Consider the following 16,927-nt stretch of genomic DNA (forward strand, 5'->3'; position numbering starts at 1 on the left):
GATACGTGTATCCCCTATCACACTTATAAATTACTTCCATTCGCCTCAAGACTCGCTCGCTGCCACGAGGTCGTAGCTGAGCTCCTCTTTTAGTAGTAAAACGCCGCCGCTTTCTCAAGCTGCAATCGTTTCGCGTTCAACCATGGCTATACATACGTTAGAAAATGCCACTTAGTTTGCGAAAAGACTTTGTTATCAGAACATACCTGCACACACTTTCCCTTCTGCGGCCACTGAACCTGAATTACCGCCGCCTGCAACAACTAAGCACCTCGGCGCACTGATCACGCTTAGATGCGGGGTGGCGGATCGGCTACGATTCTTGGAAATTTTCGCCTAAACACCTGTTGGCAGCCAATTGCCGCCCGGCCCTTGCGATTGCGTAAAGCAATCACAGGAGAACGTGCAGTTTGACGATGCGTGCCCATGTCCTCGCGGCAGCCATACGGCTCTGTTGAACGCTATATTCGCAACAGGAGTCGGCGAGTGCACGAAAAGGCATCCAACGGTGCGACAATCGGCGCGTCAAGGCGAAAATAGCCGCGGCTGTAGGAAGTCGACGCCGAACTATCGTGAAAATGACCACCTTTGTGATGCGGCTCCCACTGAGCGAGTCTGCACTGCGCAAGGAAAGTAAGCATATCTTGCATACTCCATCTTGTAAATGCCATCGAGCGCGAACATGCACTGAATGAATTTCATCTAGCATCTTTGCCGGTATCGAGTCATGAAATGGCTCGCTGCGGAAGTTGCAATATCGCACTTGCACCAGACCACCAGTCCAAATTGTGCCGTGTATGCCAAAACATACATACCTTAAGGAATCAAAGGATGGTGGGTTTACCATTAGAGTGATACGCGAGATATTCATCCGCTTATCTGCATGAATACAGACGTTAGCCAATTGTGCTTCATGCAAGGCAGTGGTACAGGTTCCTGCAGCCCAGGTAGCACCGCCTCAACCGGTTATCTGTGCGACTTGTCGGCAGCCTCGATCCCAGGCCTCCCCAACTCGAGGAAATGCCCAGCCCACGAACCCGATGATGGCGCGGCCTCCGGCTCCGAATCCTGTCGACCTTGACGATACGCAATTTGCAGCGTTTATCGCTAATGCTGCGGCTCAGTTTGTACATCCTGCTCACATCCACCTGCTATATAATGAGCGCATAGGTGCTCCGCTGAAGCGTCCGAAGAGCCACTATGGGCCGTTGCCGGAGTCACGGATGAAACCCGTTGTGAACGTTCCTCCGCCTGGGACCCCTCACTTAAACTCTCGCGGGGAATATTTATGGCCCCATTTATTGCCCTCACGATGTTCATCAGTGTATCCTTTTCCTCCGGTGCGTAAAAATTGCCCATATTTCGAAGCGTGTATCTCATTCTGTTGCATTTTAGCTTCCGACTCCACAATCAATGCTTCCTTTCATCGCCGATCATGCAGACTCTGTTGCAGTGTCACGTTGGCGACAATCATCATCTCTTCCAACAGATTGGACCGCTATTGCGACTCCTGTCATCTCACCCAGTATTTTGGTCAAGCCGTCATCGCAGCCCGTCAGTCCTGCGCAAATCCTACCCGCTAATTTCAGCGATCAAAGAAAACGAACAATACGACTTTGCGAGATGCATGGATGCAGCACAATTCTGTCTCCTGGCCACCCTTTCGAAATGTGCAGTAAACACATATCATTTGCGCCTTTCGCGATATATACGGCAAATCCGCTAGATGAAGCAGCTACTCAACCAATAGCGGACCATCCGATAAGACGCATGAGTAACTCATCTCTGCCGTCAGACTGTCTGCATCCTGCGCATGTACAGTCCCTAAGCTCATCTCTGACGGATACGCTGACTCCCGCTATGAAGGTATGTGCCACGTAAACAGTTCTAGCGGACAGAATTTGACTTTATATAGCCGAGATTGCGAGTGTACACACAATCGAACGGATCGATCCGGATCGATCCTCCCGTCTCCGCTACTGAGGTGGGCTCGGCAAATGAGGTACATATTACGCGGTATCGTGTAGTGGAGGTGCTCAATTTTTTAGAACGACCCGCAGAGTCCATCAATGCTTGACAGTTATCTCCCAACCTCCCGTCAAGCATACTCTCTAGCTCCTGCAGGGGTGCGTCACTTCGTATGGCTCTTTCTTAATTTGTAGGTATCGCTCATATTGGACAACTCTCTTCTCGGTTACTCCCAGTCACGCACAGTTGGTATCGGTTCTCAGCCTCGCTCATTACCATCAGTTGTTGCTTCCACCGACCGCAGTATGCAGCTAACAACAGAACCTCTACATCCGAAGAAACAAGAGAGTACAGAAATGGAAACGGAACAGATGCTACGACACATTGAACTGTTGCTGCAGGGACACCGTGAAGCACGAAGAATGTCTCAAAGTTCGCGCGGACTCTCACACGGCTCGATCGCAGAGGAAGCGGTACGCAGAGTTCCAGAACTGGCAACTGTAATTGCGGACGTGCCTATGAAGGATGCACTGCATCCTTTGAAGCAAGAAGGAAGTGTTGTCGCTGTATCTGAGTCCAAGACGCAGGACGTCCCTTTCGCTCTTAGGAATGATGCAGATACATCTTTACCCGCAGATAGAGACGTCATGATGGATACCAGTGCAGAGCAAACTTCAGATGAGGCGGCAGACACTACGATGTCTCACAACCAACACGATAGCGATCGCGATGCAGGTGAAATCAATCTCACCAAGAGCCAAGAAACGTCAAGCGCATCTAATACCGTGTCTTCTCTCCATTCCCCACATTCTTCGCTGTCCTCAAAGCGGACCTCTCCACAAACTTCACCAATCACACAATTTGGCGACTTGCCGAACTCTTCCGCGACACAAGATGTGGATGGCGATTTGTCCGACCTGACTCCTCTTGAGGGGTCAACAGATGAAGGAGAATCAGAGATTGAAATGAAGGACAGTAGTAGTGATGACGAGGAAGACATACCCTTGGCGAAACAATTGGTGGGCCGCAAACGTATATTTGGTTTGAATGGTCTCTTAATGGATGTTCACTTTGTAAAAAGTTACTCGTCAAGCGTCGACGCCAGTCTTCCACCATTGACAAGCCTGTGACAAAATGTAGCGTCCGTCACTGCCATAATTTGCTGTTGCCGGGTACAAAACGGAAGCCGTGCGAGTCGTGCCGACAAAAGAATTGTGTGCTCCAAAACAGACGGAGGGCCATGGTGCAGGTTGAACAGGCCGAATGTGATGCTCCTCAGAAGCAGGAGGTATGGGTTGCATTGACTGTTAACGACACATGACGGTACTCACTGCAGTTGTAATCAACAGAAATTGCCTAGAATAAGTGAGAATCTTAACGGCCTCAACGACTGGTCTTTACTTATTTATTTTTTCGTACAGTTTTGATTCCTCCAGGGCGCCGAATATGCATTAGTCGATGGTGCCACAATGTCATTGGTCCTAACGAGCGACGAGATATGTGCAAGGCATGCCGCAAACATCTACGTCGGCAAGATGATCGTATGATGACCGCTCGTGATGTCTTGGAGCTCGTTATGGCAGATAAAAGAAGTTCCTCGAGATCTGCTAAGAAACGCAGGCGCGATGATTCTCCCCTTGATGACCTGAAGGTACATATCTACTCATTCCCCTCAAATATGAACGTTTGCTTACGTAGCGTAGTATCCGGAGGACCATAACAGTCGAGTGACGATTAAGGTCCACCGGAAAGCGCCAGAACCCACTGCCATTATTGACACTACGCCGGTGCGTTGTCTATGTTTCGATGAGAATAAGTATTCTTGCTTAAGCTCATCTATTTGCAGGCTGCATTCCAACATATTTCTCGTCTTCTCGAATGCCTGCATGAGCGGTTCTTCGGCTTCCTATCTGCTCAAGCACAATATCTTCGATTCAAGTTCAGCCAGGGATTGAAGAATGACGGTTTCGGTCCCGTGCTCTTCAATTTTGACGGCGAATACTCCATCGTCGCAGATCCTGCTGGAGGACCTGTTGATTCCACCGTCAAGAACGTGATGAGTCAGATCGAGACAACGATCGGGGTCAAGTTCAGGTCCGTTGATCTTTACAATATTCTGTGCTCACGGTGATGCATCTATTATTAGGGAAGCTAGTGTCTATACGTGCCCAGATCACTCAATCGTCACCAGATTCGGTTGTTTGCACGAGATACAGGTCGAAGTCCCCCATATTCTGACGAGCCCCACAATGGAGCCCTCCGTACCAAACGCTACAGGTGGGCTTCTGGTCAGGAGAATGGCAGGCGAAATGGAAGTCCATATTGCCTGGGACAGGCGACATAAATACTTCCCTGGCCAGAAGATCGCTCTCCACTTCAAGTTGCTGGGCTGAAGCTTTACGCGCGACTTCGTTGACGACCAATGTAGGACCAATTTACTATGCTCATTCGCTCCATAACATCTACTGTTGTAACTCAACCCGTGTTGTCCTCCTCGGCGGTTCACTCCAATTGCTTTCTTTCATATGCCGTCCACTGCATGTTCTCGTTGTAGCCCATCTCAGCTCATTGCTTTATCATGTCGCGCTCTCACAGCCTTCGGGGAATAGACATTCCGTCCATCTCATACGCCTAGGAATGTATGTCACACGCACACGAAAATGTAATACCATAGAGCGCATTTCATTCGCGATTGTTGAAATCCGAAGACACCTAGAACATACGTACTCCTACTGCGCTACACTACCTCGCCTCGACTAACCAAGCAGGTCCTCTCGTCTCTGCAGACCGACCCGCTAGACCAACCGTCGCTGAGGTTCCGCCGGGCGTCTCCCGGCCGGAATATTGTCGCCACAACTACCCTGGGTCAAGAACACAGCGCCATCTCGTTGAGAGCGCGCTGAATAGTTACAAAACCACATCACGGGCGCTGTTGAAGCGCAAGGGTAATGCAATTACGCATAGGTCTGACGTGCCCAGCGTGCAGCGTTGACGAGGTTGACGAGGGAAACCTCAGTCTCCTTCCAACCACGAGTCTTGAGACCACAGTCCTATAGAGATAGTGTCAGCAGATGTCGGTGACATCAAGAAAGAACGACAACATACAGGATTGATGAAAAGGAGATCGTCGGGGAGGATCGCAAGCATAGCCGCGATACGGTCCTTGATCTCCTGCTCGCTCGGGACGCGAGGCGAGTGAATGTCGTAGACACCGGGGCCAATCTGGTTCGAGTAGCCGTATTGTTTGAATGTCTTGAGCAGCTTCATGTCGCTCTTCGACGCCTCGATCGAGATGACATCAGCATCGAGCGCTTGGATGGACGGGAAAATGTCGTCAAAGTCAGAGTAGCAGAAGTGCGAGTGTGTCTGGAGGCTGTCACTGACACCGGCGGTCGCGAGCTTGAAAGAGGGAAGAGCCCACTTGAGGTATGGCTCCCAGTCAACCTTGCGGAGAGGAAGCTATAAGGCATAGCATGCATGAGCGACAACGTAGATTGATAACAAGGCATACTGCTTACACCCTCACGAAGAGCAGGCTCGTCAACCTGAACAGCCTTGATGCCAGCCTTCTCGAGGTCAATGACCTCGTCGCGGAGAGCCAGAGCGAGCTGCATGCACTGGAGCTCACGAGAGACATCCGCACGCGGGAAGGACCAGTTGAGAATGGTGACGGGTCCGGTCAACATACCCTTCATAGGCTTCGGGGTGAGGCTCTGCGCGTACTTGCTCCACTTCACAGTCATCGGACCGGGGCGACTGACATCCGAGACGATGATGGGCGGGCGAACATAGCGGGAGCCATAGCTCTGCACCCAGGCATTCTGGGTGAAGACGAAGCCTTCGAGCTGCTCGCCGAAGTACTGAACCATGTCGTTGCGCTCGGGCTCACCGTGCACGAGCAGGTCGAGGCCAATGCGCTCCTGGAAGCGGACGACGTGCTCGATCTCCTTCTTGATGAACTCCTCATACTCCTCAGGAGTAATCTCCTTCTTATTGAGCTTCGCACGAGCACTGCGGATCTCCTTGGTTTGCTATTGGCGAGGTATTAGTACCTAACCATAAACATTGACGTCAAACGCACAGGGAAGGAACCAATGGTGGTTGTGGGGAACTTCGGAAGGTTAAGAGCCTTGGCCTGAACCTCTTTGCGGACAGAGAAGGGGCTCTTGCGCTCTAGCATGTCGGGGGTGATTGACGCAACACGCTTCCTGACGGCATCGTCCGAGGTGCGTTCGAAATCACGACGCTTGGCGATCGATTGCTTGTTCGCCTGGAGGGCAGCGGTGACGCTGGCATCGCCAGAGAGGGCAGCGGCGAGCAAGGAGACCTCGGTGGCCTTCTCAAGCGCGAACGAGAACCAGTCCTTCTGCTCGGCAGTCAACTTGTTCTCAGCAGCGATCGTGACAGGGGTATGGAGGAGGGACGAGGAAGTCGCGACGATGACACGCTCAGCGCCGAGGGCAGAAATGGCCTTCTGGCCAAGGGCGATACCGGCCTCGAGGTCAGCCTTCCAGATGTTACGGCCAGAGACGATACCGAGGGAAAGGACAATGCTCGTGGGCTTCACAGCAGCAATGACTTCGTCGAGCTGCTTCAGGCCACGATCAAGGTCGATGTGGAGACCGGCGACCGGCAACTTCGCGACAAATGTGACATTAGAGTCGAGGCGGCCGTAGTAAGTCGTGAGGATAATCTTGGGCGAGATAGGCGCAAGCTCGGCATATGCAGATGCGAACTGCTTCTCGAGGTATGCAGCAGAATCGAGGACGAGGACGGGCTCATCAACCTGAACCCACTCAGCGCCACCAGCCTTGAGATCAGCGAGGAGCTGCTTGTAGACCGGAAGCAGCTTGGGGAGTAAGGAGATGGGCTGGAAGCCTGGTTTCGCGTCCTTGGCTGGCTTGCCGAGGACAAGGAAGGATACAGGGCCGAGCACAACGGGGCGGGTGGTGATACCGAGAGCCTTAGCCTCATTGAACTCCTCAAGAGCCTTGTTGAAGTTAAGCTTGAAATCGGTCTCATCCGAGAACTCGGGGACGACGAAGTGGTAGTTCGAGTCGAACCTGTCAATGAATGCGCATTAGTGATCATCATCGCGTTCTCGTAGCGAATCCGCATGGTATGCCCACAAAAGGGCTATACAAGACTGAGATAAGGTTCACTCACCATTTCTTCATCTCAGAAGCAGGAACATCAACGCCGTCCGCCTGACGGCCACGGCCCATCGCGAAGTAGACATCGAGCGGAGAGAGGTTATGGCCGAGGTAGCGCTTCGGGATTACGTTAAAGGCTGCCGAGTGGTCGAGGACGTGATCATAGAGCGAAAAGTCGCCACTGTATGGCGTGACAATCAATAGGACAAAAGGGGTACAGATGTGATCGCAACAAACCTGGGGATCAGGTCGACGTTGCGCTCCTTGAGGCTCACCCAACTGGCCTTTTTGACATCGGCAGCAGCTTTGGTAAGCTCGTCGGCGGAGAGCTTGCCCGCCCAGTATGCCTCAACAGCCTTCTTCACCTCACGGTTCGCACCTGAACGGATCGCGTTGCGCAAGCTTGAACAAATGCTGGTAAGGCTAAAAAAATGCACAGCTCACCAATGCGAGGGAAACCGAGGACGCTGGAGGCTACCATTCTGATGCAGCGGTTGAGGTGGTGAGGAATGGTGAGAGGGAAAGAGGATTGCAGGGATGGTGCAATCGAACGAGACTCTTATATTCGCACGCTGAGAATTTGGTGAAGCCTGCCCTACACTTCCTCCAACAGAATTCCCAGCAAAGGCCGGGGATAGGAAACCGGGGTAACGCTCGCACAGCACGTTTTCATCACGGATCGCTGCATCGATAGCGGAGGGGCGGGCCACCTCCAACATTCGGCACTACTACAGCGTCGCAAACCGCTTCGCGCTCGCGCGGTCCCCGATACTGAAACAGGCTACGCTGATCATTGTCAGCTTGAAAGTCTTCGAGACCACTTCTCGTTGGCGAAGGCTGCTCGGTTTTGGCACGCTCACAACATGCGTTCTTACATCATACAGCACTTTCGTCTCGGAAGCGGATGGCAGCGCCGATTATGCAACGGGGAAGATATGACCTGGAACGCGAAGTTCACATGCCAAACGATTCGCCATAGAGTTGACTATGTGGCATGGGGAATTGTGAGGTCGTAGCAGGAAAGGAACGCGCTGAGAATGCGTCTCGAATCTCCACCGCGGGACATGTTGTATCACAGCACCGAGACACAGGCTCCGTCCTCATCGTATTGGTTGCTGTACGCGTCTGCTGCACGTCCAGGCTTGCCAGCGCGTTGTGCTCCCAGCGGAATTATTGACCGAATCATCAGCGAGCATCAGATGCCCGTCATTTGGCCCAGGCGCACATCCCGGTCCGGAGTCGCGCCGCACTTCCCCTCAAATAGCCCTCGACATCTAGCACACCAGCAAGCCTTCCTGCTCGATCACCATCCTTCCTCTCTGCTCGCCTACCTAGCCAATGTCGGACAACCCGTCCTTTGTCTTGCGCGGCATCGAGGATGTCGTCTACGAGCAGAGGCCTATCCCCGAGGGTGAGATCTACAGATCACCCGCATCCGAGCATCGATACTGACTGGTACTTCCCAGCCACGGGCGACGATGTGCTCGTTGAGGTGAAGAAGACAGGTGAGCTTCTGTCCTGCATACTCTGCTCAACAGAAAGGCTGAGCAATTACATGCCTCGAGGTATCTGTGGTTCTGATGTAAGAAAGGAGATGAAGCTGCTTCGCGTGATAACTACATATCTCATCTGGTCATTAGGTTCATTACCTCGTTGCGGGACGCATTGGCCAGTTTGTCGTAGAGAAGCCTATGGTATGTGAATTACATTAAAAAGGGTCATCTATTTGCCTCATGCGTCTCAGGTTCTCGGGCATGAATCGTCAGGTGTTGTTGTGAAAGGTGCATCTCTCCACACGTGCGCATACTCACAGGATCTCACTGGCGATGCTGTAGTTGGTCCTAAGGCGAACGGCATCAAGGTCGGTGACCGGGTTGCAATGGAGCCCGGCGCGGTGTGCCGCACTTGCGACGCCTGTAAGAGCGGACGTTACGAGGTTGGTAGTTGTTCACAATGACAGTACATAGTTTTCCTTACCATGAGCGAACCAGCTCTGCCCTGATATCGAGTTTGCGGCGACACCTCCCTATGATGGCACATTGGCACGCTATTACCGTATTCCTTCAGATCTTGTCTACAAGCTCCCCAAACATCTCACGCTCGAGGACGGCGCTATGGTCAGTATATGCGCCCTATTCCTTGCATACGCTCTAATGTTACTCCCTGATATGTAGATGGAGCCTCTCTCCGTAGCTGTTCACTCCGTTGCCAACATTGCCGGCCTCCGCGCGAACCAGAGCGTGGTCATTTTCGGTGCAGGACCTGTTGGTCTTCTCTGCATGGCCGTCGCGAAGGCGCTCGGTGCCCGGCGCGTCATCGCAGTCGACATCGTGCCGGACCGACTGGAGTTTGCAAAGAGCTACGCTGCGACCGAGACTTATATCCCTCCGCCACTCGATCCCGGTGAGACGCGCATGAAGTACTCAGAGCGGAACGCAAAGACAATGGCGGAGAAGCTCGGCATTGAGGAGCGCGGTCCGAACTCGATTGACCTTGTCGTCGACGCGAGCGGCGCAGAAGTGTCTATTCAGACTGGTATCATGATTGCGAAGGCCGGCGGAACTTATGTGCAGGTGAGTCAGTTCATCTCGCGACTGTGCCCTGCGAGCTGAGCAATCATCGCGCGCAGGTCGGCATGGGTTCCCCCGATGTTACAATCCCTGTCACGCTCCTGTTGACGAAGGAGCTCAACTTCAAGGGCTCCTTCCGGTATGGGCCTGGTGACTATCCCCTCGCGATTGCCCTCGTCAACCAGGGCAAGATCGACCTCAAGCCCCTGGTCACACACAGGTATATATTTCGCACCCTGCTCCCGAGTGATCTGAGACTGACGTGACCTGTCCAGGTTCCCCTTCGACGATGCCATCGAGGCATTTCAGACAACGCGGGCTGGAAAGAGCTCCGATGGCAAAGGCGTCATCAAGGCGATCATCTCGGGTCCGGGTGTTTCTCCCAATGATATTTGAATGGTGATGGAAGGAAAATCAAAGGAATGTACTTGTTCGGATACCGATAGCTGTAAAATGTATACCGATTGAGTTCAAATCATAACCGCTACAGCGTCTCACAGCGTGCGCGTCTGTGCGCGTGCCTTCGGGGGTCGGTCACAAGGGCGCGTCGCCCAGCGTATGTTGATGCGGAGAATCGCTTCAGATCATTTCGCGTGCAACTTCAACTTGTCTCTGTTGACTGAGTGCCACAGAGAATCATCAGGACAACCCGCCTCATCAATCCTTACGGCACTTGCGCAAATATTGCAGTAGCAGTCTAATTCTATTCAAAGCTGAGAGTCACGGCCAGATGAGGTTCGGTCCTCGAAATGCGTACTACTTGCGTATATCCGAACATACCGTGCTCCCGCTCTACGTATGCACTGGCAACGTACGCAGCACGCTTCTGTGGAACACTGACCGGATTCTCGATAGCTTTATCTGGATGAGCGACACATAGATTGGATGTCCGAACGAGTGCTCCAACATGTCCTGGAGGATCTGCGTCCTCGGTTCGTTCTAGTTGCGCGCACGATTTCCTATGCAAGGCAGACTGACATGATCATTCGATTTTGCAGCATCCTTCCAAAGCTGAAAGAAGAGACAGACACACGGCCGCGATCTGGAGGTCCACCGAATGTGAAGAGAGGCACTGTAGACGTGCATCGAGGCGGTAGGCGGTTTCATGCTGTTTTCTCTCACACATTCATCGATCATCGTCTGCAGATGTGTATCAATTTGGCTACTTCTTCAGGGAGACTGACCCTCACTCAGTCCTCATCAAGGTGGATGAGATTGTTCTATGCTGGACAACGGCTGAATTAAATCCACTTATGGACAGACACGATACTTCGTGCCAGGACCTGATCGACCCAGCAAAGCTACGCTACCGGAGGCAGCTTCTCCATCTCCACAAAAGGGAAAGAAGCGAGTGTCGAGGAAGAAAGGCGTGAACCCTACCGTTGCGAAAAAGCAAAAGATCAAAGGCAAGCAACGAGCCAGAGACTCCGACGAGGATGAAGCAATCTCGATCTCCAGTGACGAGGATGCGCAGGATTCAGACGTTGAGGTATTAAGCACCCCAGCAGGTACTCGGCGGAGATCTGCGAGGAACAGAAAGGTCATCGCTGGTGGTTATAGGGAGGAAGACGAAGACGACGATGTAGTCCTTCAGGATCAAGACGTAGAAATGGCTGCTGACAGGAGCACGGCTAAGAAAACGACATCATCAGGCGGCTCACCAAATCCGCTTCAAGCCCTTGCGGATGCCGACCTCATAACCATGGATGAATCGCAGACCGAAGGTGTCTCAAGAATCTCCATCAAACACGAAGACACGGAGCCCGTTCTCACAGGCATGGACCTCGCGGAGGAAGTAGCTCAAGCTCAAGAGATCTTAGACTCTACGTCGAATGCAGGATCACCCGCAGAGCCAGACTTAGCTGAAGAAGAAGAGGAGGATAGAAAAAAGCTCCTCCTTCGGCTGAAGTACAATGGCTTCAACATCCACGGCAAGTGTCTCTGCGTGATCGTGGAGCCGTATCCACCTCTACGCTCAGGAACAAAGGTTCCTGTGCCAGCTCCCATATTCAGCGGCGGGGCAAGGGCATCAAGCATCGCACCTCCCGGTTTCGCTCCAAGCGAAGGTGTGGGTCAGAGAGCACGCACGCCGCTCTTTTTACCTGAATACGACAGGGAGAGGAGTGTCACGCCTGCCCCCCTTCAAAGACAGAGAACGCTGCCACCTGTCCCGCTGTTCAACGAGCCCGCTCTGCACGAAGACAGTGACAGTGATGACGGCAGCATAATGCAGTTTAGTCAGATATTGAGATCTGTCGGTCGACATCAGGGAGGAGCCATAGAAGACGATGATGAGATCGAAGGGGCAGTCTTGTTCGGGGATGCAGACGAAACCAGAGAGTTGTAACGTTACCGAAGTATGCAAGAACTCGTATAGGACCTAAGACGACTATAGATACATTATGCGCGACCAATCTCTCGTAAGATTTCCACCTTCCTCGTCACTGAGACCTGCCTGAAGCCCGCATTCACCATCTCGAACGTTCCATTGCCTCCTGACAACGCGCGTAGCCGATCGGAATAGTCTAGCATCCGACTTAGGGGTGCCAAAGCGAAGATCGAACGTTTGTACTGTGCGGACGAAGAGTCATTTTCTGGTGTGTTCGCAGAGGATGGAGAAAGCTCTTTCGGTGGGACGTAGACACCGTCTTCAGAGTAGGGCTCCATCTCCTCCTCTGCATCTATCGCGCTGCCCGAACCTGTCGCCAAGTCGAGCACCTCGCCGCCGTGCTCGGTGAGATCCTTCGCCACTTTGCCGACGGACTCTTCGTTGATGGTGATCTTCAGGCGAATATACGGCTCCATCAGCGGTCCCATCCCCGCATTTCGAATGCATTCTCTCAGCAGGGATGCAGCAGCTCCCGCAAGGACAGAGGATGGAGCAGCTTCCTGAGGGTAGCGGTAACTCTTCACCTGAATATGGAGATGTGACAATGCTAGAGACGTATGTGGCGAGTTTGACAAAGCGTTGGAGATTCCGCTGGCTATGTTTGCGGCAGGGTCCTTTTGATCAGCGTAAGCCTCAAGCGAAAGCAAGGGCTTGCCATTCGCATCGATGACCTTGTTTCCGTCCCAGAGTGGGTCGCCCTGTTCGTAATCTTCAAGAGGCTTCACAGCGAAGTCGATGGTCACCGGGATCGACTTTCCTGCGATTTCGGTAGTCCATGTGTTGTCCAAAGGAGTTGCGTGGCCGGAGCCAAGCGCCTCGCGATAGCTCACACGACGCTTGCCAGTCTCGAATTGTGCATTCCACTCGTCTCTGAGGCGGCTCTCAACGATTTCAAGATGAAGAGAGCCCAGACCATGGACCAGAATTTGCCCCTCTTGCGTTTCAACACGTACGGACGGATCTGTGCGCGCAAGCGATTCCAGCGCATTTTGAAGAGGCCCCAGATCCGAATGCGACTGAGGTATTACAGATGCTGACATGACAGCAGGCGGCGGTATAATGTCTCGCAGCGACGACGTCCCAGAGGGTTGTTGCGTCGAGACGAGGGTATCGCCTGTCCGAGTGTATCTAAGTCCGAGTATCACACCCACATCCCCAAACGATAATGATTCAACCTCCTCCGCTTGGGAGGCATACAAGAGCAGCAACTTGGATACCTTCTCTTTTTGGTTCCGCGTGGCGTTCAGGATGGAACTCTGGCGTGTTAATGTCCCTATGAAGCATTAATGTGACATAGCGTGTACAAAAGTCATCCTTCACACCTGAATAGACTCGAACGAAGGTCATCCAGCCTCTACGCTTGTCCCAGCTGACTTTCCATGCCAGCATCCGTAATGGCGCTTTTGCGGTCGGAACGGTGTCAACAATGTCTGCGGGGCTGGGAAACAATTCCCCAACGTAGTCCATCACGAGCTCTGTGCCGATGTGCTTGAACGCAGAACCACATAGGATGGGAAGAATTTCGTTACGGATCGTAGCGTTACGTAGATGAGGGAGGATTGTTGATGCACCTACGTTGAGGTAGGCTGACGGGATAGATGGCAGCCCCAGCAGAGTTTCCATCAAATCTTCCGAGAACATCGACAAATTCTCCAACAAAGCGGTTCGAGCAGGCAGCAAGTGAGGAACAAGCGGGTGCGATGGGGAGAGAATGCTTGTGCGGTCTAGTTCATCAAGATTTTGCGGAAGAGGATGCCGCGTTGACTCCCCATTCTCGTCCCATGTCCATACCTCCCACTTGACGAGATCAACAAGACCTTGCACGCCGGGTTCGGCTCGAGAATAGTCTTCCGGGTTGAATGAAGCCACTGGCAAGCTCAACACCATGGGCTTGGGATGTAGACGATTTGCGAGTATAGACCTCACTGAATTCGAGAATGATGCTCCTGCACGATCAAGCTTATTCAGAAACATCAGCCTCGAACGTACGCCGTACCTATGGAAATGTACGAACGTGATCGTTATATGCCGTCATGACAAAGAGCATCTCCTCGAAGAACGGGTACTCACCTATCCAATTGCTTCCAAACACCCCTTGTCTGAGCCTCAACGCCTTCAACTGAATCCAATAGCACGACGGCACCATCGACGACACGACTAGCACTTTCGACTTCCATGCCAAAATCCGCGTGGCCAGGGGTATCAATCAAATTGAACGTCCAATCTCTCCACTTCACGGGAATGCTGGCAGACTGAATCGTAATGCCTCTTTCGCGTTCTGCTGGCATGAAATCCGTAGTCGTGCTTCCGGTGTCAACTGTTCCAGCGGAGGATAAATAGGATGACTTCAAGAGTATAGACTCCGTCAAAGTGGTCTTTCCGGAATCTGACACGCGGTGAGATGGAGTACCATACCACAGGAGAGACTATCATACCAATATGAGCTACCAGTGCCATGTTACGCAACTTAGATGGGTCATTGCCTGCTACTGTTGCGAGCTGCCGATGCGCCACATTTCGAACATGGAACCGTAGTGCAAATAAATGTCGCCGAGAAAGCAGTGAACGGACGGGCATCACCCTTCGCCCAAGAAACACAGAGTGCTTGAGGTCAGTCTGCGAGCTCCGTTTGCAAAGGCGACGCGAGGCAAACACGGTTGAAAGGTCGAGGCGAGGCTGAGCAATTCATGGAGAAGTTGAAGTTGACCGCGACGTCTGCGTCCACAGCGTCAAACAAACGTGGCCACACAGCTCTTTTCCCAATATGTCTTGTTCCATGCGCCATCCATCCAACTTCTATGCAGCCAGGGGACGTAGACAGCTTCGAAGACCGTCTTCGCCAGCGTGCACAGTCTCGCGCGCATGCTCTTGACACCGTGCCGACGGATGCGGCACTCAAGCCACGCGGACGCATAGCAAATACGCCCCTTGCTACATCGACAGTTTCCTTCTTGCTTGGAAACGTCTTCGCGCTCGGCGCGTTGACATGCATCGTCGGTGGCTTCAGTCGGTTCTGGTGGTCGACCTATCAGCTGGGCTTCTTTCTTGCTGCATGGTCAGCATTCCATTGGGGTGAATTTGCCGTGACCGCGGGATGGAATAAAGATAAATGTAGTATCGACTGTAAGGAAATCATCCCATATATGCTTGCATGCCATTTTATGCGACATCCCAGCTTTTTTGCTTGAGAACGGCATACAGTATCATATGGCACATGGTTTCGCCATCTTTGAATATCTCATAACACTCTACTTCCGGCCTACGTGGAAAAAACATGCCTACGTCTCGGCTCTCGGTTAGTACCTTTGCGTGGTCATCCTTTCGCCTCCTTGAATGTCATCCCCTACCAGGGGTCATATTGGCAGTAGTGGGTCAGATGCTCAGGTCTGCCGCGATGATTCACGCTGGGTCAAGCTTCTCCCACATCGTCGCCCTGCGGAAAGTTGACACGCATATTTTGGTCACCGATGGTGTATATCGGTAAGTAAGGATTGCTGATGTCTACGGCTCACTGAACGTTCACACGGTCGACAGGTGGTTCCGCCACCCATCATACGCGGGGTTCTTCTATTGGGCTCTCGGCACACAGCTCGTCCTACAAAACCCCATCACCTTTATTGGTTTTGCAATTGTACTGTGGAGATTCTTTGACCATCGCATTCGAGGTGCGTTGAACGCTCTCATTTTGCCAGCATTGTTTTCTTAAAATGCCGTCAGCGGAAGAGGGCTACCTCATACGCTTCTTCGGCAGAGACTATATCGAATATCGGAAGAGGGTCGGAACCAGAATACCGTTTATTCCATGACGCACCTATTGCACTAGTATCAGCACCTTATGTCTCGCTAATTCGGATCGTAGTATCTGCAAGGACATGACGCAACCATATTGGTCATAGTGAATAACAGACACATGCGAGTTTAGAGCAGCAAAGAGACAATATAAACAGTCACATAGGAGAAGAGAATCATCAATCCTGCTTCAAAATGGTTCCCTTCTCTGAAACGTAGATACCGTCCAAGAACTTGCGGATATCCTTGTTCCGTACGCGGCACAAACCCTGAATGGATGCCGCTGGTGCAACGCGTGTCAGAAAACAAGCACACTGCAGCACCCTTTGAGATCACACCTGACTGCGAGACGTTCTGAACGTCATTGCCCTCCAAGATCAGCTCGTCCTTTTGCGCTTTTGACTCTGAGACCGTAACACCCTCCAGCATGTTGACATGTCGCACAATCTTGACGCAGACATTAGTTTTCCAATGTAGAGTCAAAGCTCTGCATCATACCTTCTCGCCCAAGAAGTTACGAATCTCCAGTGCTGCTCCGGTATCCTGTATGATGCAGTTGATAGGGAAGTGGGCATACACAGCGCGCATCTTGTATTGGAAACCCTGTAGCAAATGAACCTCGTCAAGTTCGCGAACCGTTCATTTGCCACAGAAACATGCCTTCGTGACGCCAATGATCATGTTATTAATAAGACTTTTGATCGTCCGTAGGCAAGCGACATGTTTCCTGGCACCTTGCCACACGGCGAAGGTGACCTTGCCCTTCAGCAGCCGAATATCCATGTCGATGTGCCGGACATTCTTCGTCAGCACACCACGGGGGCCCTTCACCGTGATGAGGCGAGACCTGATGTTCACTTCAACACCCTCTGGGATGTCGAGCTCTTCTGTCTTGATGACGTCTCTCATCTACGATAAGGCTGGTCAGCATGTGAGCTTGTGCATCCACTATGACTACAAGGAATCCATCTCCTTCTCGCCAGATTTTGACTTCACGCAACACTCCAGCCTACACCAGCGAGCAAAATATCATCCTTGTATCAATGCGTACGCAACTC

At 52.3% G+C, this 16,927-nt stretch overlaps 8 protein-coding genes across 8 annotated transcripts; 5 read left to right on the top strand and 3 right to left on the bottom strand.

Moving 5' to 3' along the window:
- The first annotated feature begins 198 nt into the window (after positions 1-198).
- Positions 199-3,741, top strand: LAESUDRAFT_3009 (uncharacterized protein). The gene is made up of 10 exons (XM_040901888.1): positions 199-633; positions 707-834; positions 894-1,340; positions 1,396-1,866; positions 1,916-2,002; positions 2,061-2,126; positions 2,205-2,987; positions 3,050-3,256; positions 3,318-3,619; positions 3,672-3,741. The coding sequence occupies exons 1-9, from the start codon at positions 579-581 to the stop codon at positions 3,393-3,395; spliced, it is 2,322 nt and encodes a 773-aa protein (XP_040770018.1). The 5' UTR covers positions 199-578; the 3' UTR covers positions 3,396-3,619; positions 3,672-3,741.
- Positions 3,545-4,361, top strand: LAESUDRAFT_753584 (uncharacterized protein; the record flags this gene model as incomplete). Its single annotated transcript, XM_040911784.1, has 4 exons — positions 3,545-3,619; positions 3,672-3,755; positions 3,815-4,062; positions 4,115-4,361. 4 exons carry the CDS (start codon positions 3,545-3,547, stop codon positions 4,359-4,361), a joined length of 654 nt encoding a protein of 217 aa, XP_040770019.1.
- A 207-nt stretch (positions 4,362-4,568) lies between these two features.
- On the bottom strand, positions 4,569-7,720 carry LAESUDRAFT_808109 (5-methyltetrahydropteroyltriglutamate-homocysteine S-methyltransferase). The gene is made up of 7 exons (XM_040914035.1): positions 7,566-7,720; positions 7,359-7,500; positions 7,135-7,302; positions 6,050-7,031; positions 5,487-5,999; positions 5,074-5,427; positions 4,569-5,018 (listed from the first exon to the last, which is right to left on the bottom strand). The coding sequence occupies exons 1-7, from the start codon at positions 7,600-7,602 to the stop codon at positions 4,923-4,925; spliced, it is 2,292 nt and encodes a 763-aa protein (XP_040770020.1). The 5' UTR covers positions 7,603-7,720; the 3' UTR covers positions 4,569-4,922.
- A 732-nt stretch (positions 7,721-8,452) lies between these two features.
- LAESUDRAFT_808110 (xylitol dehydrogenase) lies at positions 8,453-10,185 on the top strand. Its single transcript, XM_040914036.1, has 10 exons — positions 8,453-8,532; positions 8,588-8,626; positions 8,687-8,703; positions 8,762-8,815; positions 8,866-8,902; positions 8,957-9,057; positions 9,113-9,238; positions 9,296-9,694; positions 9,751-9,911; positions 9,967-10,185. Exons 1-10 carry the CDS (start codon positions 8,460-8,462, stop codon positions 10,085-10,087), a joined length of 1,128 nt encoding a protein of 375 aa, XP_040770021.1. The 5' UTR covers positions 8,453-8,459; the 3' UTR covers positions 10,088-10,185.
- A 107-nt stretch (positions 10,186-10,292) lies between these two features.
- LAESUDRAFT_739908 (uncharacterized protein) lies at positions 10,293-12,506 on the top strand. The gene is made up of 5 exons (XM_040911047.1): positions 10,293-10,487; positions 10,547-10,623; positions 10,690-10,784; positions 10,838-10,896; positions 10,953-12,506. Exons 1-5 carry the CDS (start codon positions 10,422-10,424, stop codon positions 12,036-12,038), a joined length of 1,383 nt encoding a protein of 460 aa, XP_040770022.1. The 5' UTR covers positions 10,293-10,421; the 3' UTR covers positions 12,039-12,506.
- On the bottom strand, positions 12,092-14,657 carry LAESUDRAFT_733187 (P-loop containing nucleoside triphosphate hydrolase protein; the record flags this gene model as incomplete). The annotated part of the gene is made up of 4 exons (XM_040910407.1): positions 12,092-13,353; positions 13,403-14,076; positions 14,151-14,466; positions 14,516-14,657. The coding sequence occupies 4 exons, from the start codon at positions 14,655-14,657 to the stop codon at positions 12,092-12,094; spliced, it is 2,394 nt and encodes a 797-aa protein (XP_040770023.1).
- Positions 14,658-14,878: 221 nt separating this feature from the next.
- LAESUDRAFT_753589 (protein-s-isoprenylcysteine O-methyltransferase) lies at positions 14,879-15,886 on the top strand (the record flags this gene model as incomplete). Its single annotated transcript, XM_040911785.1, has 5 exons — positions 14,879-15,203; positions 15,256-15,375; positions 15,431-15,560; positions 15,615-15,745; positions 15,798-15,886. 5 exons carry the CDS (start codon positions 14,879-14,881, stop codon positions 15,884-15,886), a joined length of 795 nt encoding a protein of 264 aa, XP_040770024.1.
- Positions 15,887-16,048: 162 nt separating this feature from the next.
- On the bottom strand, positions 16,049-16,778 carry LAESUDRAFT_733189 (60S ribosomal protein L9; the record flags this gene model as incomplete). Its single annotated transcript, XM_040910408.1, has 4 exons — positions 16,049-16,152; positions 16,208-16,316; positions 16,368-16,472; positions 16,530-16,778. The coding sequence occupies 4 exons, from the start codon at positions 16,776-16,778 to the stop codon at positions 16,049-16,051; spliced, it is 567 nt and encodes a 188-aa protein (XP_040770025.1).
- Between the last annotated feature and the right edge of the window lie 149 nt (positions 16,779-16,927).

The sequence above is a fragment of the Laetiporus sulphureus genome (assembly GCF_001632365.1).
Source record: "Laetiporus sulphureus 93-53 unplaced genomic scaffold LAESUscaffold_1, whole genome shotgun sequence".
In the NCBI taxonomy this organism is placed as follows: Eukaryota; Fungi; Basidiomycota; class Agaricomycetes; order Polyporales; family Laetiporaceae; genus Laetiporus; species Laetiporus sulphureus.